General features: G+C 43.1%; 2 protein-coding genes across 3 annotated transcripts in view; one reads left to right on the top strand and one right to left on the bottom strand.

Annotated features, from left to right (window-relative positions):
- The window catches only part of RIOK1 (RIO kinase 1), a 122,215-nt gene extending 112,054 nt beyond the window's left edge, over positions 1 to 10,161 (top strand). Inside the window, exons 15-17 of the mRNA XM_029590547.1 lie at positions 271 to 324; positions 822 to 986; positions 2,484 to 10,161. Of these exons, the coding sequence (XP_029446407.1) occupies positions 271 to 324; positions 822 to 986; positions 2,484 to 2,594 (330 nt within the window). The 3' untranslated portion in view covers positions 2,595 to 10,161. The remainder of the gene's footprint in view (positions 1 to 270; positions 325 to 821; positions 987 to 2,483) is intronic.
- Positions 10,162 to 17,462: 7,301 nt separating this feature from the next.
- WRNIP1 (WRN helicase interacting protein 1) overlaps positions 17,463 to 26,009 on the bottom strand; it is a 143,802-nt gene continuing 135,255 nt past the window's right edge. For both annotated transcript variants that reach the window (XM_029590536.1, XM_029590537.1), the window contains 2 exons: positions 22,260 to 22,339; positions 17,463 to 19,304 (listed from right to left, as the gene is read on the bottom strand). In XM_029590536.1, coding sequence (XP_029446396.1) covers positions 19,044 to 19,304; positions 22,260 to 22,339 — 341 coding nt within the window. In that variant the 3' untranslated portion in view covers positions 17,463 to 19,043. The remainder of the gene's footprint in view (positions 19,305 to 22,259; positions 22,340 to 26,009) is intronic.

Raw genomic sequence — 26,009 nt, 5'->3', positions numbered from 1 at the left:
GATCTATTTCTACAAGGTGAAAATGGCCTCTGCAGCTCACATATTGCTTATACAGCATCATCAAACTGCGAGCTGATAGTACACAAATGATCCTAGTAAACAGAAAGGACAATCCATATGACAGGCAAGGTGTACTTACTGCTTAGGCAGCTCTTCATGGCATTGGAAATAAGATTTTACTGTGGCATGTTCTAGTGACTCATTGCAGCATAACGCCATGTTCTTCAGCCACCGTTTTGCCTGATCGTTTTTAATTTTCTTGTCATTTAGATTCTGTACCAGACCGTGACAGGGTTAAAGAAGGACTTATCTGGCGTGCAGATGGTAAGAAAATCATATCTTAGCTTTATTGAGAGAGTATCTGGTGTGTGCCGTCACTGAGGGTACAATAGGTGTGCACAAACCATTTCCCTTCTTGCTTTGTTGGTGTTAGGAGGGTTGTGAGGAGCCTTTGTTTCTTGTTCCAGTCTGAGTCAGAAGAACAGTTACTGCTCCTCAGTCTTTGGCAGAACTTCTTGACTGTAGCGAGATAACGTTTATCCTTTTCCTAGTGGCAGTCTTATAAACAGTCAGTCCAAAGAAATAAATCCAGTGGAGGAGAGAGCTACTTTCCCAAATGGAATTCTTACAAAAGTCGTACAAAATACAGAGCAGTTGCTGCTCCCCTCACTGTTGGATTTTGAGCTCAGGCTGCCCTGCCTCCCTGAACTAGACAGCATGAATAGTTTAGTGCAACAGGACAAGCAAATACAAGCATGCCTGAAAAGTGACTGGCAGCGTGATAGTAAAAATGGCATGCTGCTTATAACTTTTGTGCATAGGTGCCTTCACTTCTCGAAAAAGCAGACAAAGAGCTGGAGGAGGCTGGGTCGGATTCAAATGGGGCAGTCAGCTCTGGTGATGGTGACTCGGCTTCAGGTTCTGAGGATGAGGAGGAACAGATTCATCCCAAAGATTGCTCTGGTGAGCCTGCAGTTGATAAAAAGGTCAGTAGGAAAAGGGGTATGCTGAAATCCATCCTTCCATCACAGGCAACATTTCAGGTGACTACACTCATTAAGTATCGCCACACAAAGGTATCTAATTCTTTGAAAACGTAGCTTCTATCTTATGGGTTTTTTTCTTTTATGAGGGAAACTTTCAAAGCAGTTATCTGTTCTCTATGCGAAGTCATAGGTCCAGGGTGTAGGGTACCATGTTCAGTGAGACTCTTCATTAGAAGAAATATGCTAAGACGATTCGTAAAGAGGCAGAAAAGTTGGCCAATTATTTTGAAGTACATTGGATAAAAGTTGTGCATACAGATTAGTGGTAGCTCGTCTGAAACTAAGACAACTTTTAGCTAATCTAAGGACTCTCTTCTCCCTTCCCCAACAACTGATATGCCAGTCTTTAGAATTGTTCACTTTAGTGAGGCCTAGCTCTGGCCAAATGAATATACTGAAAAGACGGGTGGGGGAGAGGAAAGACAGGGACAGTTAAGTCCTATCTTCTTATCTACAGATTGGCGAGTGTGTGTTCATAGCCTGCCATAGCAAGTGAAGGGTATATGCATTACACATTTAAACTGGGGTCTGGTGAATTCTTTAGGGAAACAATATAAAAGATGACATGCACTAAGACAGATGCCGTATTGGCACAGTATGGTGCCTGCAACCATAGCCTTGCTTCCCTGTACGTACCTGGATCAGTCCAGACAGCTGGGTTTTGCCTCCCTTCCAGCAGATGGAGACAGAAAAAAAACTTCAAGGGCACCCCCTCTTAATCTGGTGTGCCATCTGCATCTCTTCAGTATTTCTCTGTCTCCAGCAGATGGAGATAGTTGGAACATACGATAGCAAAAAACAGTGTCAGATTGACCATAAAGTGGATGGCATTTTGTGAAGCGCATAATGCTGGAGCAACCTTTATTATGAAAAAGTGGATTGCTGAAAAATTAAGTCAAAGAGAAAGCTGGGTTTCAGAGGACATATTTTACGGAATTTGGTGACTTCTAAAATTGTCTGAAGAAAGCCAAAAAAAAATAATTGAAAATTCCAGCAACAAGCAGAAAAAAAGCTGTTTTGCAAGCTAATGGTGGATGCACCAACTATTAATTAATTCCATTTTGAATGCTGATTAAAATGGTTTATTGCATGTTCCTATCAGATTTCTGGTTGTTGCTGCAATAGCGGAGACAAAGATTATTCAACACCTGGTACAATTCTGTACTGTTGAATAGTTAACACTGTACATTGGTGATGGGTTACACTGTAAAGTATTTTTGTTGCAATAAAACAAAGTTTACATGCTGGATGGTTTTGAGTAGGAAACTTTCTTTAGACTGTTTGTGGCTAGTACACTTGCATGCACTTTTGTGATGCCTAAGCGCTGTTTTTTTTTCCCCCCCAGTCATTTATTATCCATGTGAAGAGCAATAGGTCTGCAACAAGTTTTAGTATTCACTATCTGCTGTCTCATTTTTACTCCTTCCGTTTTCATAGGAAAGAAAAAAGAAGATTAAAGAAGCCCAGCGCGAAAAAAGGAAAAACAAGATTCCAAAGCATGTGAAAAAACGCAAAGAGAAAACAGCTAAAATGAAGAAAGGCAAATAGTACAGCAGTTAAAAAAATGCTGGTTTTGAGTGTTATGACTGAGAAGTATTGCTTATCATTTTGTTAATTTGTGCCATGCAGCATCATTACCAAATCAGCCCATTTCGATATTTATAAATCTATCAATAAAGATCACTCAAAACACATTACATTTCTACAGATGTTCTAAGACAAAACTACTAAGTTTCAGTGAGCTTCTTCTGGAAAACCCTTTGCACATATCTTTAAAAAAAAAATCATAGAATAAGTTCAATTCATGATGAAAAGCAAATATGCCCATGCGCACAGAAGAATCATAAAAGATAAGTACTAGATATAAAGATCAGGGAAACTTTAAGGCAGAGAATAGCAAAAAACTGTGAATTAATTTGAATATACAATTTTAAGAATTTGCACCTCTGCAAAGCTGTTCTTGGCACCTCACGGCACTGTTTACAGGACCCTTGCCCTACTTCTGGACATTCCTGCAACACCAAATGATAATCTTTGGTGGTGAAGCCCTTCCCCCCCCATCACTGATGTTGGCGATCAAGCCATTCAATGTAGAAAAATTCCAGGTGTATAAAGTCTGCAGATGTGAATGTCTTGCACTAAAAACTTGCCTTTGTTTGAACCGTTGAACATTATTTCTGCATCATCAGTGGTAACGCTACAGAAAAGGCTTGGCGAGACACCAATGAAAGGGGAGTTGTCAAAGGGGGTCTGTCCCTTGATAACTCCTTAGCAAACATATTTGATCCCCAGTCTGACTCTTCTCGTAACAAGTTTGGATACTATTCTTTCCTGAGGAATGTTAATTCATGTAAGCTCATTGATGGTGCTGTGTTTTTTGTTTTCACATTTGTGTGCAGGGTGTATCCTATGCAACAATTTTTTTTTTTTTTTTGGGGGGAGGGCGATTTATTGAAGTCTTTTTGAGCATGGGGAGATATAGGACAGGTGATCTGGAGTCTTAAAAATTCTGCAGGCTGATTGGTTTTTGTCCTTCCACAGGTGAAAGTTCTAACTTTTCTTCCAGGGTGTTGATCCAGTTTATATCCAAAATTAAAAGTAGTAGCATTGAACTTTAGATAAGTCAAGATGAAATTATTCTGCTATTAAAAGCTTTCTCCCATCTGCCGCCTCCTTGTGGAGTAAGAAAAGAAGTTTGATAATTTTTTTTACCAACTTGTAACCAGGAAATATCTCTTCCATCTGCTTAAGGAGGATAATTTTATAAGTTTGTTCGGGTAAAGTCTGTGCATACTTTAAGTGCAGACTTTTATCACAAAGTTTCAAAGCACAGAAGTTTGCTTTGAAAATTCCTAGGTAAATAGCTTGAAACACACCCAAACTAACCCATAGAAAGTTTTGCCTGTTCTTTTGAAGGTGCAATGTGTGGGTTAACCTATGTGTATAATTTTAAAATACAATTCCTGAACATAGCCAGATCAGTCCAGACCGGTGGGTTTTGCATTTCTATGGCAGATGAAGGCAGAGAACAAAACCTTTGAAGCACTAACCACAACAGAGAGTGCCACCTGCAGTCCCTCAGTATTTTTCTGTCTCCAGCAGATTGTAGAAGTGTATACCTGCAGTTCTGACTGAAGGTTGATGGGGAGCTGATCCAAGACTTCTAGAGGTGCCTGGTTCCTTTGTGGGCCATCTGTCAGGTTGAGCCAGGATACCTTTGACTGCTGTGGCCCACTGTCTCCGGAGACCTTGATAGTCAGGGAATTGGCTCACACTGGGTTTCCGAAGTCCCCTTCTGCCAGCTGCTGTCTGTATTCAGGGAAGTATCCCTTTTGTGTTCCTTGCATTGTTTGTTATAGTAAAAAAAAAAATGAAGAGTTGAGCAGAGGGAGAGAAGAGGAGAATTGGCCTGAGTTCAGTGCCGGGGCAGTCAACCAGCAGGAGCTGCCACGTTTGGCAGGAGGGTGAAGGCGAGGAGTGACACATTTTTTTCCCCCGATGGGGAAATCTTTGAGTACAGCGAACTTTTTGTGCGGTGCTTCGGCCACTGCAGTTTCCCATGCTCTGCTTGTGTCTGCTTAATCACGTGATTCGGCAGGGTAGTCACAAGGTGTGGCCTTCTGAGTGGTACGCTCGGACCGTGTTGCAACCGTGTGCTTCATAGCGGTCAAGCTGCACAGGGAGGCTTGCAGGGCCTGTGGGCTCTGGTCAGCCCAGCTTAATACCCACTCCCTCTGCACAGGTTGTGCCTTGGGAAGAGGGATCCTCTGCAAAGGGTCCAAAGGCCAGGAGGACCGCAGCAATGGCCAAGTGGGGGGGGGGTGTATCCATTGCAGCTGCACCTGGGCAGGATCACAGCCAGGGGACTCCACCCTACTGGGAATCCAGTGACTCCCCTCCTCCACTCTCTCCTGTGGTACAGGGGCCTGAGGAAGGGGGGGGAGGGGGAGGCGGGAAATAGACTCAGAGGACAGTCTCCTTGAGCAGGGGGCCGAAGATCCGGAGGGGTTTTCCTGCTGTTGCACAAATCCTTCCTGGCTAGGAAGGGTGCAGGAGAGAGGAGATCCAGGGAGAGATGACCAGTTCAGCCCAAGAGACTAAGAATGGCTGCAGCAGGTGGTTCTGGGACTGACTTAAGCCTCCAGGGTTGCATGGCACTTGTGTGGATGGTAATCCCAGGGACCTGGATGACTCGGATGAGATGCAGGAGGATCCTGCGTCACTGCAGGGGGTGGACCCGGATGTGAATCAGGATGGGGGTCAGATCCCTGATCCTGATGTAAGCAAGGATGATCTGGAGTTCGATGAGCGGCCCATGACCAAGGGGAATGACCCTCACGTGGTCCACCTGTTTAAGAAGGAGGACCTCTGATCCCTCATTCCTCAGATGTTGGAAGAATTGGGGGTTAAGGTGACTCAAGAAGAGTTGGACAATGAAGGCGTGAATCCGGTGCTGGATGGGCTGCGTGATCCGCCTAGTGCCTTTCTGTTGCCGAAGAAGATTCAGAAGCTGATCAGCTGGGAGTGGGATTTCCTGGAAGTGGGCTTGAAGGTGGATAGGGTGATGGTAAAGCTTTATCCCTTGATGGAGGAGTATTTGGATTGCTTGAAGACTCCTAAGGTGGATGTGGCAGAATTGGCAGTGACTAAGGCCACGATCCTGGTGGCAGATTCCAATGCTCTGAAGGATGTACAGGACCACAAATTGGAGATTCAATTGAAGCGTATGTTTGAGGTGATGGCCGTGAGTCTTCAAGCCGCAGTGTGTGCTAGCATGATGCAGCGGGCCTGTTTGTGCTGGATTCAGCAGCCATAAGAGCGGGCATCCACCGGTACGCTCAACTCGTTCAGGTGGTGCATCTGGAGGCTGGAGTGGCCGATTTAGTGGATGCATTGAATGATTTGGTGCGCAAGTCTGGCAGGAACATGGTCTTAGCAATGGTTGCCCACAGGCTTCTGTGGTTGCACAATTGGGTGGTGGACATGTGGTCCAAGGCCCAGTTGAAGGGAAGCTTTTGTTTGGGGAGGATCTGGATCAGTTGATGAAGTCCCGGGGGGAATCCAAGAGGAATAGACTACTGGATGATAAGATCAATAAGAAGGTCTTCCCCTCCCCGATCCCATTTTCAGGACTCTAGGTTTTGTTCCGGCAAAGGGGCCTCAACCTCAGGGTCGATACAGTCGTCATGTCACCAGCAATCCTTTCAGGGGTCCCACAGATCCTCCAGAGACTGTTCCAGTCAAGGGGCTGGAGGGGGAAAGATCTCGCATTGAATCCAAGATTGCCCACTCCTTGATGGACATGGTAGGGAGCAGGTTGTCATGCTTTTATGAGGAGTGGGCCAAGATCACCTCGGACTGGTGGGTTCTGGAAGTGATAAGAGAAGGCTACGCCTTAGAATTCTCGTGCCCAGTCATGGAAACCTTTCTGGAGTCCCACTGCATCTCGCGAAGCAAACGGCATGTGGTGGAAGGGAGTCTGCAAAGGTTGTTAAGCTTAGAAGCCATAGTTCCGGTTCTGCTGGACGAGGAATGTACTCCATTTACGTTGTGGTTCCCAAAAAGGAGGGCTCCTTCCATCCCATTTTGGATTTTGAAAAGGTAAACATAGCCTTGCAGGTACCGCATTTCTGGATGTAGAAATTGCGTACCATGATAGCAGTCCTCCCAGGGGGGTTCCTGGCGTCATTGGACCTGCCTGAAGCTTACTTCCATATTCCCATTCGCAAAGACTATCAGAAGTTTGTGTTTCAAGGTGCTGGGTCAGCACTTCCAGTTTCAGGCTCTCCCACCATTTGCGTTGGCCACCACTCTCCAAATCTTCACAAAGATGGTTGTGGTGGTGGCGGCAGTCTTTAGAGGGGATTCTAGTTCACCCTTATCTGGATGGCTGGCTGATTCGGGCAAAGACGAAGGAAGAATGCCTTCAGTCCGTACAGCGATTGCAGGATACCCTGATTTCACTGGGTTTAGTAATCAATGTGGTGAAGAGTCACCTGGTTCTGTCTCAATCGTTGGAGTATTTGGGAGCCTGCTTCAATACTTGTCAGGAACGTGGCGGTCAGGTTAGCGACGTTGCAGGCACAGGTGACGCGACTGAGCCATCCAGTACCAAGGGCCTGGGATTACTTGCAGGTGCTGGGTTCAATGGCCTTGACATTGGATTTGGTTCCATGGGCCTTCACTCATATGCGGCCCTTGTAAAAGACGCTTTTGTCCAGGTGGAATCCATTGACTGAGGAGTATCATCTGCTGTTACCTCTTCTGGGAGAAGCCAGATACAGTCTCTCATGGTGATTGTCGTGACGCAATCTGGAGGTCCTGGACTTGGTGGTAGTGACTACAGATGCCAGCTTCAAAGGATTGGGGGGGGCCTGGGTCGTTCTGGCCAGAGCCTTTGATTAGTGACAGAGGCGTCCTGGTCCATCAATCTGGAGATGGGGGGTAGTGCGCAGGGCCCTGGAGGTGTTCCTGCCCTGGATATAGGGTCGGATGTTTAAGTATTTTTGACAATGTGACAAGGAGGAACAAAGTCTCTTGGTGGGAGGCTTAGCAACTGTTTGTGTGGGAGGAGCGTCATCTCATGTCACGGGCATGGACAATGTGCAGGCAGATTTCCTCAGCAGGCAATAGCTGGATCCTGGGGAATGGGTACCGGAAGCCTGGGATTGCATTTGTGCCAGGTGGGGCGTTACCCCAGTTGGATCTCATGGCAATGCAGGCCAATGCCAAGATGACAAGATTTTTCAGTCACCAAAGGGAAGCTGGTTTGGTAGGACTGGACACTCTGGTGTGCTGTGGCCTATAGGGATTCTTCTATATGTGTTTCCTCCTTGGCCACTCATCAGTCGAATGTTACAGCGCATAGAGATGCATCCAGCGACAGTGGTGCTGGTGGCACCAGAGTGGCTATATCTTCCATTGTTCACGGATCTGGTGTACCTGGCAGTGGACGAGACTGATTGGCTCATCTGCCAGGATTGCTGTGACAAGGACCCATATTTTTGGATCTGGAGGATTGCTTTTGTCTCGTGACTTGGCTTTTGAGAGGTGGTGATTGTGTAAGAAGGGATATTCGGGATCAGTAACTTCTACCCTTCTCCAGGCTAGGTGGCCTTCTACTTCTATGGCATATGTTAGGGTTTGGAAGGTATTTGAGTTCTTGTGTTTTCAGCAGCGGCTGGATCCTCTGTCTGTAGGAGTACTGCACATTTTGTCCTTTGTGCAGCAGGACTTGTCCATGGGTTTGGCCTATAGTTCTCTCAGTGACCAGGTTTCAGCTTTGGGTTTTCTCAGGGGCAAATTGCGGGGAAGTCTTTGGCTTCTCATCCCAGTGGTGTTCATTTCCTGAAGGGGGGTTAAGCATTTGTGGCCTCTGGTTCAGAAGGTGTGCCTGGATTGGAACCTGAACTCAGTTTTTGGGTTTTCGGTGGGGCACCTTTTGAGCCTTTAAGACAAGCTTCTTTGACAGACCTTATGTTGAAGGCAGTTTTTTTTTTGTTGCTATTTGTTCAGCTTGGAGAAGTTTGGAGCTTCAGACTGTCTTGTCAAGATCCCTTTTTGCATATTACTTTTGACAGGGTGACCTTGTGTACTTTCCTTCCTTTTTGCCGAAAGTTTTTTGTGCCTTCCATGTGAATCAGATGGTTAAATTACCAGGCTTTCCTGAATGGTCTAGAGATTCTTCACAGGATAGAGATCTTCATCTTCTGGATGTACATCACCCTTTGTGTTATTTGAAGGCCACTAATCATTTTCAGCAGTCGGACCATCTCTTTGTAGTGTTCGGTGGAACAAAGAAAGGAGAAGAAAGCATCAGAAGCTATTTTGGCTCATTGGCTGAAAGAGGCTATTTGCTCAGCCTATATTTGTAAAGATTGTGCAATTCCAACAGGTCTTAAGGCGCATTTGACTATAGCACAGGCAGCTTCTTGGGTTGAGTGTCAGTGTCTCCCCCCCCCAAGAAATCTGTAGGGCTGTGGTTGGTTCTCGTTTCATAATTTCACCAAGCATTACCAATTGAATGTTCGGGTGCAGGAGGATGTGACTTTCGGTAAGAGTAGGTCTTTCTGGTTCCCTCCTGGTGTAGGGGTGCTTTGGTACATCCCACTGATCTGGGTATGTTCAGGAAAGGAAAATTGGTTCTTACCTGTTAATTTTCATTCCTTTAATACCACAGATCAGGCTAGAGACCTGCCCTGTTATTGATGCCGAAAGACTGATTTTCCTGGTATTTTTATATGCTGTATATCAGCAATTATTTGCAGTATTTGAAAAGTTGTGTTGAGTTAAGCAGTTGACAGACTATTTTGGTGCTGGAGGTATGTTGATCTCCAGTTCTGGGGGATCCAACCCTGGGTTTTCTGGTTCGTCTTGGGAAAGGAGAATGCTGTCTACTCATTTGCTTGGGCATAAGTCAATAGTAAGGGCCTGCAGGTGCCACTGTCTGTTATGTAGCATTGACTCAAGTTTTTGTTCTCTGCCTCCAACTGCTGGTAGGGATGCAAAACTCACTTGTCTGGACTGAGCTGTGGTATTACAGGAATGAAAATTAGCAGGTAAGAACCAATTTTCCTATGCATGCACAGACATTTTAATTCTGCTCTCCTCAGTTTGCAGAAAAGCATGCATAAAATCACATACTTTTGTGACCTGCGTTCTGGGCTATTTTATAACAGCTATTTATGGCATAAAACATGGTTTTGAAAATCAGGACCACAATATTTACATTTTTCTTTGACAAAGGTGTTGGATGTAGCAGTAATCCAGTTGCCTTGTTTCAGCAATGCATGGGGCTACAGTTTTTTTGTATTGCTTTCTGATTACAGTCTTTAATAAGAAGCTAATGTTTAAAAAGAAGATAAACCAGTTTTTAAACGAGACCATGCAGGAAAGCTAACAGCTGCTCAAAAGTGCACTGTTAGGAGGGATGAATCTCCCAAAGTTTCTTGCAAAATTAGGGAAGTGGTATATAGGCTGAATGAAATTGTGCAGATAGATGTAGACAAAGAGCACCCAGATGTGAATGACTATAACCTGCCTGTACCATTTTGTAAGAAGCAGCTTGTAAATACAAAGTAAAATGAAAGAACAAATAAACTTACTTTAAAATGTCTGTATGTAAATGCAAGCAGTCTGAATAGTAATATTGATGAGAATGTGGCATTATTATGAGAATATAGAGTATAGGTATTTCAGAAATATGATGGAAAGAGTATAACCAACAGGACACTAATTCCAGGGTATAAATTATAGTGTCGAGAGAGTAGATCAAAAGTGGTGGAGGGATGCCACTATATGTAAAACATGGCAGAATCAAGCATGATAAGAATCCTGCGTGGAATCTATGGATAGAAATTTCATGTGGGTCAGGTAACAATATAGCAGTGGGTGTATACTACTGGCCACCTGCCCAAAATGAAGAAATAGACTGTGAAATGTTAACAAATTTAAAAAGCAAATACATTTGGTGACATTAATGGGACATTTGTTATCTTGGTTTTGCATCTCTCAGTGTCTAATCAGGGCATGCTAGAGAGGTTAAGTTTCTAGATACCATAAATGACTGTTCCTGGAGCAGCTGGTCCTAGAATCGACAAGGGCAACTACATTAGTCCACTGTGGAACACACAGCCTGCTACAAGGGGTTACAGTGATGGGGCTACTAAGCAATAGTGATCATAATGCAGTTTAATCTAGCATAATCACTGGAAAGAGGATGTTAAGTAAAACTACTACAGTGTCATAACTTTAAAAAAAAAAAAAGGAGATGATAATAGAATGAGGAAATTAGAAAAAAAACCTAAGGAACAATTCATAAGCACTAGCAAATTCAATGTAAAAAAAAAAAAAAAAAAACCAACTTGCCAGTGCAACACAAACTTTCAAGTACATTTGAAGCAAAAAGCTTGAGGGAGTCAGTTGGGTCACTAGATGAGGCAAAAGGGGTGCTTGGGAAGGACAAGAAAATAGCAGAAAAACTGAATGATTCTTTGCTTCAGTCTTTATGCAGGAAGATTATAGGAACATACCCACCCCCGAAACATTCTTTAAGATTGGAAATTGTGAACTAAAACAAATAGTGACAATGGAGGATGTAATAGATCAGAGTGACAAACCAAAGTGTAACAAATCACCAGGATTGGATGGCATCCACTCCAGAGTTCTAAAAGAATTAAAAAATTAAATTCTTAACCTGTTATTAGTAACATTTCATTTAAAAAGCTGTGATTCCTGAAGACTGAAACTAGGCCAATGTGATGCCGATTTTTTTTTTTTTTTTTTATAAAGGGCTCAAGGGTGATCCAGGAAACTATATAGACTGGTGAGCCTGATCTCAGAGCCAGGTAAAATGGTAAAAAGTCATTCTTAAAAAAAATTACCAGCCATATAGATAGACCTCGCTTAATGGGGAAGAGTCAACATGATTTTAACAAAGGGAAGTGTTGATTAATATTTTAGAATTTTTTGAAGGTGTAAATAAAAATGTGGATAAAGGTGAACCATTTGATTATAGGGGCAGATTTTCAAAACAGCGCGCGGGTGTTCATGTGCACACATGTACGCCTGATTTTATAACTTGTGCACGCAGGTTATAAAATCGGGGTCAGCGTGCGCAAGGGGGTGCACCTTGTGCGCGCCGAGCCCACGCTGCCTTCTCCCGTTCCCTACCCCCCACCCTACCTCCCCTACCCTTCCCACCTACCTTTTTCTGCATGTTTCTGTTATTTTAAAACTTATTTCAGCCCTGGGGCTGCCGGTGCATAATCCCAGCACAGCAGCAAATGGCTAATGTGCCGGGAGCCTCTGACCCCGGACTGCCACACCCATTCCCCACCCCTGCCCCGCCCCTTTAGTAAAGTCCCGGGACTTACATGCGTCCCGGGGCTTTACGCACGTCACCGGGTCTTTTGAAAATAGGCCTGGCGCGCATAAGACCTTTGAAAATCTGGCCCATAGTGTATTTGGATTTTCAAAAGGCATCTCCCAAATTCCCTTTTGAGAGACTCATCAGGAAGTTACAAAGTCATAGGATAGGAGGAAGTGTCCTATTAGGGATTGGCAACTGGTTAAAAGACCAGAAACAGAGAAGGTAGGACTAAATGGTGTCTTCCAGATGGAGTATTACAGGGATTGCTAGTGGGACCTGTACTGTTTAACATATTCATAAATGGTGTGGAAAAGGGAAAAATGAGGTGAACAAATTTTGCAGCTGAGACAAAATTATTCAAACTTACTAAAATAGTAGGGGATTCTGAGGAACTGCAGACTAGGAAACTGGGCAACTGAACTGCAGATTAAATTTAATGTACAAAAATGCAAAGTGTGGCACATAGGGAAAAATAAGCCCAACTAAAGGTACACAATGCTGGGTTCTGTATTGGGAATCACTACTTGGAGTCCTTGTGGACAATATGTTAAAAAACCTCAGTTCAGTGTGCAGCAGCACTCAAAAAAAAAAAAAAAAAAAAAAGCCAAATAGAATGTTAGGAATGATCCAAAAAGGATTGGAGACTAAAAGGAAACTATCATATTTCCTCAGTATCGAGCCATGGTATTACCACACCTTGAGTACAGAGTGCTAATCTGGTCACCACATCTCAAGAAAGGCATAGCGGAACTAGAAAAGGGACAGAGAAGGGTGACAAAAATGATAAAGGGGATGAAAGGCTTCGCAGGCTAGTACTCTTCAGTTTGGAAAAGATGGCTGAGAGCGGACATGATAGAAATGCCATCCATTGCAAACAACAACTATCTTATAGCAGTAGCCCAATGACTTAATCACAAACTCAAATTAAACCCCACCAAATCGAAACTCCTCTGGTTCAGCCAACAAGGTCACCCCCTAAGTTTATTTCCTGTTACAGCCTATACTTTCCCCTGTTGGGGAAAAGTATAGTGGTAGGAGTATACTACCGTCCACCTGGCCAAGATGGTGAGACAGACAGTGAAATGCTAAGAGAAATTAGGAAAACTAACCAAAATGGCAGTGCAGTAATAATGGGAGATTCAGTTTCCCTTTTTGTTTAGTTTACCTATTCGGGTTACTGTGTAGACTCTACTTGTTATAATTTTTTAGATTTCAATTACCCCAATATTGACTGGGTAAATGTAATATCAGGACATGCTAGAGAGAAAAAGTTCCTGGATGGAATAAATGACAGTTTTATGGAGCAATTAGTTTAGGAACTGACAAGAGAGGGAGCAATTATAGATCTAATTCTTAGTGTAGCACAGGATTTGGTGAAAGAGGTAATGGTGGTGGGGCCACTTGGCAATAGTGATCATAATATGGTCAAATTTAAATTAATGACTGGAAGGGGGACAGTAAGCAAATCCACGGCTCTCGTCCTAAACTTTCAAAAGGGAAACTTTGATAAAATGAGAATAATAGTTAGAATAAAACTGAAAGGAGCAGCTACACAGGTAAAAAGTGTGCAAGAGGCGTGGACATTGTTTAAAAAAAAACCAAAAACATACTAGAAGCACAGTCCAGACGTATTCCACACATTAAGGAAGGCAAAAAGATTACCAGCATGGTTAAAAGGGGAGGTTAAAGAGGCTATTTTTGCCAAGAGATCTTCATTCAAATATTGGAAGAAGGATCCAACAGAAGAAAATAGGATAAACATAAAAACATGCCATACTGGGTCAGACCAAGGGTCCATCAAGCCCAGCATCCTGTTTCCAACAGTGGCAAATCCAGGCCACAAGAACCTGGCAAGTACCCAAAAACTAAGTCTATCACATGCTACTGATGCTAGTAATAGCAGTGGCTATTTTCTAAGTCAACTTAATGGACTTCTCCTCCAAGAAATTATCCAAACCTTTTTTAAACCCAGCTACACTAACTGCACTAACCATATCCCCTGGCAACAAATCCCAGAGTTTAATTGTGCCTTGAGTGAAAAAGAACTCTCTCAGATTAGTTTTAAATGTGTCACATGCTAACTTCATGGAGTGCCCCCTAGTCTATTATCCGAAAGAGTAAATAACTGATTCACATTAACCCATTGTAGACCTCTCATGATTTTAAACACCTCTATCATATCACCCCCCCCCCCTCAGTTGTCTCTTCTCCAAGCTGAAAAGTCCTAACCTCTTTAGTCTTTCCTCATAGGGGAGCTGTTCCATTCCCTTTATCATTTTGGTCGCCCTTCTCTGTTCCTTCTCCATCGCAATTATATCTTTTTTGAGATGCGGCAACCAGAATTGTACACAGTATTCAAGGTGCAGTCTCACCATGGAGCAATACAGAGGCAATATGACATTTTCCATTTTATTCACCATTCTCTTTCTAATAATTCCCAATATCCTGTTTGCTTTTTTGACTGCCGCAGCACACTGAACCAATGATTTCAATGTGTTATCTACTATGATGCCTAGATCTCTTTCTTGGGTGGTAGCTCCTAATATGGAACCTAACATTGTGTAACTATAGCATGGGTTATTTTTTCTTATACGCATCACTTTACACTTATCCACATTAAATTTCATCTGCCATTTGGATGCCCAATTTTCCAGTCTCAGAAGGTCTTCCTGCAATTTATCACAATCTGCTTGTGATTTAACTACTCTGAACAATTTTGTATCATCTGCAAATTTGATTACCCCACTTGTCTTATTTCTTTCCAGACTATTTATAAATATATTGAAAAGGATAACCTTTATCCTTCAGAGCTGCACCTCCCTCTTCCAGGATGGTGGTATGTTTCGTGATAGAACACATCAAGATATCCACCTTAGGGAAACGCAATTGCTCTCTGGCCTGCGGATCCAAGAGATATAACCATGCCAAGATGTGTCCCCCTTTAAAGGATGGCTCTGGCACACTCTATTCCAAATCCATCAGCTTCTAGATTGCATCTAGAAGGGGAAAGAAACAAGAAGCTTTGCATAAGGTGACCAAAATGGGATCCTGCTTCTGCATCCCCAAGGAGTCAGTCCCAGCTACTTCCTAGGGCCTTCAAGGTCTGAGAGATCAGACTCGGCAACTCATCTCTATGAAAGAAACGGAGAAGAGTTCTATATGGCTCCAAATCTGGGGGAATGCTCCCTTCCTCACCAGGAGAGCCACCACCATCATCATCAGATTCATATAGATCCATCTGCATTCGAACTCTTTCAGACTGCAAGACAGGCAGAGGAGCACTCTGAGCACATCTTAATAGGTACTGTTGATTCAGAAGAATGGCCCTATAGAAATGTCTGCAATCCATGGAAGAATTCTACCCAGGAAAAGGATGATGGATCCATTCCAGACACCATAGTCCTGAATCTAATGTCCTGAGTGCTAGTGTCCCCTGACAATGTGGCCCGAGGATCAATCAAGGAAGGGGACACCCCGTTGTGTCATTTTTTTCCCCACTCTCCTCAGACCAAGGAGACAGACCATCGCCTGCAAAATCATAAAGAGGTAAATCTCCCTGAGCATTCAGGCAGCACAGACACAGGCTTAAAGAAAGCTAAGGCTGAATGGCCCTGATGTGGCATGCAGGACAAACAGATAAGCGCTTAGGCTTCTTTGCCATGGGCACCATGGTTGTAAGCGTGCAGACCTGTAAAGGCTCATGCTGAAATTATCCACACTTATAAGCTGCATCCAAAATGGATGCACAAAAAAATGTGCAGCCAAGTATACATGCCTAGGTCACTCATCCAACTAGATGTCCAAATTGGGCGCCCAGTACCAACACTAAGGAAGACACTTAAACTGGATGCACAAGATGTGAATCCAGAAAGAATAACACCCAAACTGGACGCACAGGCGAGAATGGATGCACAAGCGAATGAGAAGGCGCACGCCAATGGCTCGCAGCAAAAAACACGCAAAATTACCTCGTACCCTTCAATGTGCCAAAAAGAGAGAAGCCTGGAAGTGGGGCCTAGCCAAACACTGCTCAACCTGCTGTGCTTGCACTACCTCCTCACCTCACAGAATTCCCCAGAGATATTTAGTGGGACAGCCGAATGTTGAGGAAACAGACCCTATCTCCTGCTTTTTTTTTTTTAAAGTAAATAACTTTTACCTGAGCTCAACCCTCCCTTGCTGAGAGCAGGAACAGGTCCTGGCTATGGGGGGAGAGGGCTAAAGCCTTCACTGTCAAACCTCTCTCGACTTGCAACCACTAAATTCAATTTAGGTCCATGCCACTCAAGGCTACTGGACTGAGGGCACTCTACTAAGGGAAGGACTGCATCTGTCTCCTTTCCAACTTCTTTTTTTTACTCACAGCAAGGGAAATGCATATCCCACCATCTGCTGGAGACTAAGAACACTGATGGGCTGGAATTATATGGCCGTGACATCAGCATTTGCTCTGTCTCTATCTGCTGGCAGAGGTGCATAACCTATTCGTGGGGATTGAGTGGGATGTACTAAAGTTGATCTCGAAAATGATGGGGGGCCTGCCAACGGTCCAGACAATACCGCCTGCAAAAAGGCGGCGTCCTCCCTAGCCTTAACTTCCAAATGGTAATGCGTGGAGAAGAAGAGCAAAGATGACCATGTCGCTGCTTGGCAAATTTCAACAGGTGACAACAAACAAAATTTCGCCCACGATACCACGTGGAATGTGGTGTAATCTTTCTCGGTAAAGCAATTTCAGCTGCCACCTGTCATAACGACTTCCTTAATTCAGCGTACAATCATTGCCCGTTATCACTGGAGCTCCTTACCTCCACCATGGAGCACGAATTCGTGATGAGACTTCTGAACAGGCTTAATCACCTCCTTACACTGCCATAAAGGATGCTTTATGAAGAAGGAATGCAAAAGGTGGTACTTATCTTCATCTCTGTCCCTGTCCAAGGCAGGCAGGGAAATGGGCTGATTCAAACGAAACCCCTTTCGATAACTTTTTTTTTTTTTTTTTTATTCACAGGCAGTTCTCCGAAGGGAAATGCACATCTATCATCTGCTGGAGACAGAGAATATTGGCAGGCTGATGTCACGGTGGGACTATATGGCCATGATGTGTGCTTTTTCTCCAACTCCATCTGCTGGCAGCGGTGCATAACTCACTTGTTGGGACTGACCTATCCCAATGCTTAGGAAATTAGAATTACATGTCCATAATTAGAATTGGGCAAAACCAAGGCAGAACCAGCTACTGGGGAAAAAAAACCCCATGTCCTGCTGGCAATCATACAGATTCTGAATCCCAGTGCCTGCAGAGCCATGACACAGAACAAAGTCTCTTTTCTAGTGGTAAACTTATTGCTGGGAGATATGGAGAGCTGATCTGAGGATTGTGGCAACTACAATACTTTAAAAAGACAACACTCAAAACTTTTCCCTCAAAGGAGATTCAGGGATTTGAAAGAGATATTGCCTCTTTAAAGACAAATTGGGATCCTAGGATGAGACGAAAACCTGAATTACAAAATACATACATACAACATTAAAATACAAGATTCAATCAAACCAACATTTAATTGTTTTGTGATTTGAAGATATCAAAAAAATTAAATATTCAAAAGGATAGAATTTCCCTAAGCCCTTGAAAACAGTATGGATGTGACACATTACATTGTAATTCAATTTTGTGCCACTTGAGGGTACAAGCCCTTGCTTACTGTGCTGGGCTGTCTAAGTTTTCTGTGCCACAGCCTCCTTCCTTCACTCATTTGAAAGGAAGTAAAATAAACACACAAACAATGCATTGGAATCCTGCAGCAAGGTCTGCTCTTCTGCCTGCCATAAACTGCACTGGCAATCTGAAGTATTATCATCAGTGCTTGTGTCATTTCAATCTACACATTGCAGTAGACTGATTTTTTTTTTTTTTTTTTTTTAGCAAGATGCATTTATCAATATAATGTGAAGAAAAATACAGGCATAGCATATGAGAAACATCTAAGAAACTCACATTTGCCCTTGTGCTCTCTCTCAACAGTTTATTACCAGTTTAGCTGCCAGGATCCAGGCATGTGCAATCTGACGGGCAATCCAATTCTGGAAGATTGAGATTTATGCAACACAATAAGGCCTGAAGAACTGGATTTTTGGATTATACTTAGGGCTTCTGATTTTAGGTGTTTGTAAATTGTGGTGTTTATTTTCCAGCTAATTAAGGGTTCTTTGGGGGTATCAAAAAATCAGTGTTTTTGCAGTGCAGGCACTATCATTGAATACCCTTTCCAGTTCAATAAAATACATTCATTTGTGCAGCTGAGGAGTCATTCATGTGGAAAAGGCACAAAAACAAAATGGAGTATCCAGGGTAGGCAAAGGAGGGGTGAAAGAGTACTCAGGAAAGTGGTGTTTTCCGGTGTTTATCTAAAACAATTTTATTTTTTTCACATTGGGGTGTTTTATTAGGGTTTATCAGTTAAAACCTAAAAATCATAAGCCATAATTATAACCATGCATGTTATAAAACTTCAATAAAGCATGGACATAGATTACTCTAAACAGGAAAAAAAAATTTCTAGTGCAGCTGTTTTAAGATCTTACATGCTTTACAGCATTCAGGACACATAGTGGTCTTAGGGTTGCACCCTCTCCCCAGGTCCACTGAACAAGACTGATCCAGCCCTACATGTGCCCCAGTGCATGCATGGATTTGTAGTTCTGATTGTCCCATGAATTTCTCCCAAGAAAAATCAAAACTACAAAGCCATGCATGCAATGGGGCAGAACCAGGATTGGTCAGCCTTGTTCAGTTGGCCTGAGGTGAAGTGGCAAACCAATGTGGTCTCCCATACATCTTCTAGTCAGAAAAATTCCAGTATACTATTCGGCTGAAATTTTTAAAATTATATAAATGTTTCAGGTTTTTTTTTTTAATTTAAAACCTTCTTTGCAATTATTTTGTAGTTACATCTGAAACTATAGTAAGTCCAAAGAGAGTGTCCAGAGTTCTCCACTGCTTTCTACTGTGCAGCAGCTTTTTGCCTGGAGAAATTAAAACCAGTTTGCTTCAGTCTGTCTTATACAAATATGTTCTTTCTTTGCTGACAGGCACAAGCAGGACCTATCAATAACGTACTGACTCAAAAAAACTTGATTCCTTTCAGTTCTTCTGGGAGATAGTCCTGCTGCACAGGCTTGCTGTACATGGGGTTGTATTTGTAGCCCCTGCCGTACCCCAGGCCCTTCATAAGCTTGGTGGGTGCATTTCTTAGGTGCAGTGGCACTGGTGGCAGAGGTCCCTTGTGGTTCTTTAAGCACTCCTTCACTTTGCTGTATGCCCTGTACACTTCTATGGATTTGGGCGCTCTGGCCATGTAGGTGACACACTGGGCAAGAAGCACCTATGGCATAGATAGAAAGAAAACAGTGAATACGAACAGCACAGCACTCTGCAATTGATCTCCCAAATTACGGTTGTCACACCTATAGCCTGCAACGTGCTTTTTTTTTTTTTTCTTTTTAGTGGCCTGCCCACTAGTTTCTAAAATAATTAGTGATGTTCTGTACAGTTTTTGAATTCTCCCTAAAAAATTGTTTCCGTCACACACCCTGTGCATTTGTCATACTTACACACAATCAGCACTGCATAAGCGTCAGTAGAGAAATAAAAGTTGAACAAACAGAAATAAAAATATATAAGGTGATACTTTTTTATTAGATTAATTTAATACATTTCTTGACTAGCTTTCCAAAGTTAATGCTCTCTTCTTCTGGCTAAGTAGTGGCGACCCATGCCAGATATCCAGATAAGTACCAACTTATCTGGCTATGTGACAGCAGCTCGTCGCTGCCAGATAGATCGATAATTATCCGGGTAAGTGGTGATGGCTGCCATCACTTACACAAATAAGTCAGCTGGCCCAATGCTCTGCTCAAGAAAGTCTTTGCCAAATCTTTAATAGGTGGAGACGTATAATGCTAGTAAAATTGCCCGACTCAGGCCGAGTTTTGCCACCTTCCAGTGGCTGCCTCAGGGACTTAGATTTGAACACACTGAGAATATCACAATTGGATTCAAAAAGCCATCCGCAGTTTAAACATATTTTAGATGAAGTAAGTTGTGCTTAAGCATCTATCGGTCCCATTCACTAATGGTGCCGCATACGTTTTCCTGCAAGTCAGCGCGGATCGTGTGCGGCACCATTAGTGAATGGGACCAATAGATGCTTAAGCACAACTTACTTCATCTAAGATATGTTTAAACTGCGGATGGCTTTTTGAATCCAATTGTGATATTCTCAGTGTGTTCAAATCTAAGCCCCTGAGGCAGCCACTGGAATGTGGCGAAACTCGGCCTGAGTCGGGCAATTTTACTAGCATTATACGTCTCCACCTATTAAAGATTTGGCAAAGACTTTATTGGGCATCTACTTCTTTGTTGTTTCCTCACGGCTTTGTTAGATCGCCTGCCTTGCTGTTTTTTTGGGCCCAATGCTCTGCTCTGCATCAGGGAGTAATACTTAATAGGGATGTGAATCGTTTTAGGACGATTAAAATTATCGTCCGATAATTTTAATATCGTCTTAAACCGTTATGGAACACAATACAATAGAGATTCTAACGATTTATCGTTATAAATCGTTAGAATCGTGAGCCGGCACACTAAAACCCCCTAAAACCCACCCCCGACCCTTTAAATTAAATCCCCCACCCTCCCGAACCCCCCCCCAATGACTTAAATAACCTGCGGGTCCAGCGGCGGTCCGGAACGGCAGCGGTCCGGAACGGGCTCCTGCTCCTGAATCTTGTTGTCTTCAGCCGGCGCCATTTTCCAAAATGGCGCCGAAAAATGGCGGCGGCCATAGACGAACACGATTGGACGGCAGGAGGTCCTTCCAGACCCCCGCTGGACTTTTGGCAAGTCTCGTGGGGGTCAGGAGGCCCCCCACAAGCTGGCCAAAAGTTCCTGGAGGTCCAGCGGGGGTCAGGGAGCGATTTCCCGCCGCGAATCGTTTTCGTACGGAAAATGGCGCCGGCAGGAGATCGACTGCAGGAGGTTGTTCAGCGAGGCGCCGGAACCCTCGCTGAACGACCTCCTGCAGTCGATCTCCTGCCGGCGCCATTTTCCGTACGAAAACGATTCGCGGCGGGAAATCGCTCCCTGACCCCCGCTGGACCTCCAGGAACTTTTGGCCAGCTTGTGGGGGGCCTCCTGACCCCCACGAGACTTGCCAAAAGTCCAGCGGGGGTCCGGAAGGACCTCCTGCCGTCCAATCGTGTTCGTCTATGGCTGCCGCCATTTTTCGGCGCCATTTTGGAAAATGGCGCCGGCTGAAGACAACAAGATTCAGGAGCAGGAGCCCGTTCCGGACCGCTGCCGTTCCGGACCGCCGCTGGACCCGCAGGTTATTTAAGTCATTTGGGGGGGGTTCGGGAGGGTGGGGGATTTAATTTAAAGGGTCGGGGGTGGGTTTTAGGGGGTTTTAATGTGCCGGTTTTGCGATTTTTCAATTTTTAGATTTTTCACGATTTTTCACGATTTTTCACGATATTTTACCCCCCCAAACGGCAACAATACGATTCCCTCCCCCTCCCAGCCGAAATCGATCGTTAAGACGATCGAGGACACGATTCACATCCCTAATACTTAATACCCTCGTTTGCATGGGATTTCCATGTGAGGATGCTAAGTATTACTCCCATTTTAGAAAGCTCATTTTGTAAGCGTAAAACGTCTTACTGCATCAGCAGTAAAGTTTACATTCACAAAATGAGTGTTGAATCGCAGGCAATGCGGTGCATTGGCTGGAACGCACTTTTCTGCATTGACCCCTGAGAAAGGTAAATGTGTGTCATGAAATGGCATGAACGATATTATATATGGGTAATGATGTGACAACACTCATACTTTTAGGAGTGTGGTACAGATTTTTACTGTGTTTAAAGATGCTGCTGAAGCAAAAAGTTCAACAAGAGCACAAAAAAACTCAAATTCTCTGTACAGAAGTTTATTTTGAGTATTTATTTTAAATTAAATATGATGGCAATGCAATTTGCTTAATTTCTAATATGTTGTTTGTTAGTATGTATTGAGATTTTTTTTTAGTATAGCCAAACAAGTGGAGCATTTTCATTGGTCTTTTGTGGCCAGATAAATTTGACACCCCTGTTCTGGATGACACTGGCATCTTTGGACATACTTTGTTTACTATTTCCTCTTAGCGTTCAGTCTGTCACCATTATACTATTTTCTGCGACTGTGAGGGATGAACAAATACCAACAGTAAACTTTCCAAACAGTGAAGTAACACATAAAAAAAAAAAAAACCCACAACAACCACCCATAAAAACTTCACCTCGCATTCTGGCATTCCGATAAAATGGCAGCCTTGGTAAGCAGCTACAGCTTGGTTTAATGCCAAAGGATCCGCCAGTCCTGCAACATTATAGAAGCCATAAGTTATTTACAGATAAAAACCTCCCTCCCATTCCAACCTTCCATGCCTTTTGATATTTAATTCCCTCACTGAAGCCTTTCATAACCCTTGGCTTGCATTTGATTTAATAGCAAGAGTCCTGAGATGTAACAACTACAACAGTGTGTGAATGTTTTTGAAAGGACATACATAATGAATGGTTGGGGAAAATGAGTGACTGTCACAGTAGCGGAGGTTGAATACTTAAAAGGTGAATTTTCAAAAGGCTGCGCACGTAAAACTTAGCACATACATGTGTAGACAGCATATACTGGTGCATATACTATTTTATAAACTTCCAACGTACACCTGTAGGTAAGGGGTTTGGCAAGCAAATTTGCGCATTTTAAAAAGGGGCAGTCCAGGGCAGAGCCAACATTTACGTGTGTAAAGATGTTATTTTTTTTTTTTATAAGAAATTTATGCTTGAAAATTTGGCAGCTTACTCAAGAATATTCACAACTGTTCTTTATCTGGCAAAAGTAATAATAAACAACTTTAATGTGAAATACTGACCGAGCAGGCAGTCTGGATGAACTAGGGGGCGTTCAGGCTAAAGAGCCAGGAGGGTTTCGATGACCTACAGATGGATTGGCAAATTGGTAAGACTGGTAATTATTTTTGATGGGCACATGTTGGAAAATCTGCCAACTCGCACACATAAAAAGCCAACTTGCAGGGAGTAAACGCAGGTAAGTAACTCGTGTAAAATCTTCTCACGCATATTTTTAAAAGAAGTAAAAATACTTGCGTAGAGCAGTTAAGCACCACGTATCTGGATAAAGTCTGGCTTACCTGGCTGAGCAGCGGCTTTCCCTTCACTAGAGTGGACTACATCAATACCCCCCCCTCAGGTCTGTTGCTCAACCAAATTCTCATCCGGTTTATTTTTTTCTTCTTCCAACTTTCAAAATAGTTTCATTGCCCACTGGTGTATGTAGAACAGTCTCAAAAGCTTTACCAAAATCTAGATAAGCCGCATCTACTGCATCATCATCCTCCTGCCCCCTCCTCAACTACTAATCTGTTCACCTCATTAAAGAAATCAGGTTTGTCTGGCAAGATCCCGCCTATGGTCTGATAAGCCACATTCAGGTACTGTAGCATGTGATCTGCCCCGAAGTGCCTGAAAGGCGGAATCTAAATTAAATAATAAATATTGAACTATTCTATCCTTATACTTCTATCTGCTCCTCTCCAGCCCCTTGGAACCTCTCATGTTTCAAGCACTAAAGCTGAGTGAAGCTGTGAAGAACACAGCAACTTCCCTTCAAGCTCCTTAACTATTCTGGGATGTACCCCACCATGATCCTGTTACGGTACCTTGAATCCTGCCTCTTCAATAAATGGTTAGGCATTCACCCCACAGTCCCTTTATCTTTATTTAGTTAATTCTTTAAAAATGCTTATTTTCTACTTGCCAAAAAAATAAAAAATTCTGCTACTAATGACTCGTGTAGTGTATTGTGTAGGTGTGGTGGATGACCATCATATTTGTCTTGTCACTGGCTGTATAAATAAAGCCTATGATGACATTAAGACCTGGTATTTGTGGTGCAACAGGCAATGATAGTATAGCCTTTAAGCACTGAATCCAGATTAATCATCGGTCATTCCTCACCTCTATCTTTATGTTGGCATTGAAATTGCTTTTTGCTATAATGAACACGAGATAGTGCACCAATCAACATGAAATGGTCCTCCCAACTTCAGGATTCAGATAAGTGCACATTTAATGTTGATTGGTGCACTATCTCGTGTTCATTATAGCAAAAAGCAATTTCAATGCCAACAAAGATAGAGGTGAGGAATGACCGATGATTAATCTGGATTCAGTGCTTAAAGGCTATACTATCATTGCCTGTTGCACCACAAATACCAGGTCTTAATGTCATCATAGGCTTTATTTATACAGCCAGTGACAAGACAAATATGATGGTCATCCACCACACCTACACAATACACTACACGAGTCATTAGTAGCAGAATTTTTTATTTTTTGGTTTGTTTCAAAGTTTCTGCTCTATACAGGGGTATTATAACTTATTTTCTACTTGCAGCAGTCCAGCCATGCTAACTGGATAATAATACAATAACAATTAATAATAAAAAAAAAAAAATCACATATAAACTAAGACAAGAGCAACAATAACCAATAATACGGATCCAAAAATTACAAAGTACATTTAGCTGCCTTAGCTCTGAATATGAACAAAAGCCTCTTGAAAATACAGAGCCTTTAACTGCTTTCGAAAAACAGCAACTAACATTTGCACTGATCTAACATTCACACTGATTCCAGAGGCCATTCCATCCTGTGGCCTCCACTACAAAAAAAAAAAAAAGCACAATATCTTGTCTCTCCCAAGTCAGCATGCTTCATACAGTGAGGAACTGTTTGCCAACAGACGTAAGCTCCGAGAAGGGGCATAAGAATCAAACAGATTGACTAAATATGAAGGCCCATCCAATTTTATAGACTTAAAAAACAACATCAACATTTTAAATTTGATTCTTTGCTTTACAGCAACCAATATAACCATAATATTAAAGGAGTAACATGCTCCCATGGAAATCCCTACCTACCAATAGTACCTCAGTTGTTTTTGTGCCCGTTGGCACCTTGTTCGGTACTTGTTGGTCTTTAATTTTGCCGGAAACAGCCTGGAGCTTGGTATCACCCATCTGTGAGGACTACCATCCTGCTTGTCCTAGGAGAAAGCGCAGTTGCTTACCTGTAACAGTTGTTCTCCTAGGACAGCAGGATGTTAGTCCTCAGGAAACCCGCCCATCACCCCACTGAGTTGGGTTCTCTTGCACTTTCTTATTTTCATTTTCGCTCATATTTTGCTATGTTATGAGACTGAAGGGGGACTTCGCGGGGATGTGTGGATAGTGGCATGCTGGGCATGCTCAGCATGCCAGTCAAAGCTTCTAGAAACTTTGACAAAAGTTTTCCATGCCAGGCTCCATCTGATGATGACACCAATCTGTGAGGACTAACATCTCGCTGTCTTGTAAGCAACTGCTGTCCTGTAAGCAACTGCGCTATCTCCCTTCTTTCCTACCTTTTGGATGTCTTCGACCAGATCTCTGTGTAGTTCTTCCATTTGAGTCTGAGGCCTGTAAACCGCACCAGTAAAAATGGATGCACCATCCTTTTTTTTTTGGATAGCCCATGTTGCTTCTCCCTGCCCCAAATTCCTTGCAGTTCAGTAGCTTGATATTGTTTTTGACAAAGTGCTGCTACTCCTCCCCCTTTGCTGTCCTCTCTGTCCTTCCTTAACAAGTTATAGCCCAGTATGGCCGTATCCCAATCATGAGAATCTGTGAATCATGTCTCCATAACAGCAACAATGTCCAAGTCCGCCTCCACCATTAGGGCCTGCAGGTCAGAGATTTTATTGCCCAAACTACGAACATTTGTAGTCATAGCTTTCCAGTTTTTCTCCCTTGATTTGTAGCAATTCCTAGGCACCTTTTCTGCTTTTTTGGGCTGATTGATTTTATTTTCTCCTCCCACTTCCTGTATTGCTTGGGGGTGGTGTCAATTTCATTGGCCAATTCCTGCCTACTCCTTTTCTTTAGTTTAAATGTCTGATAATATATGATCTGAATTTCTCACTTAGC

This window comes from Rhinatrema bivittatum, chromosome 2, assembly GCF_901001135.1.
Source record: "Rhinatrema bivittatum chromosome 2, aRhiBiv1.1, whole genome shotgun sequence".
NCBI classification, from domain to species: Eukaryota; Metazoa; Chordata; class Amphibia; order Gymnophiona; family Rhinatrematidae; genus Rhinatrema; species Rhinatrema bivittatum.
Note: the sequence above shows the minus strand (reverse complement) of the source record. Positions and strands in the feature narration are given on the sequence as shown.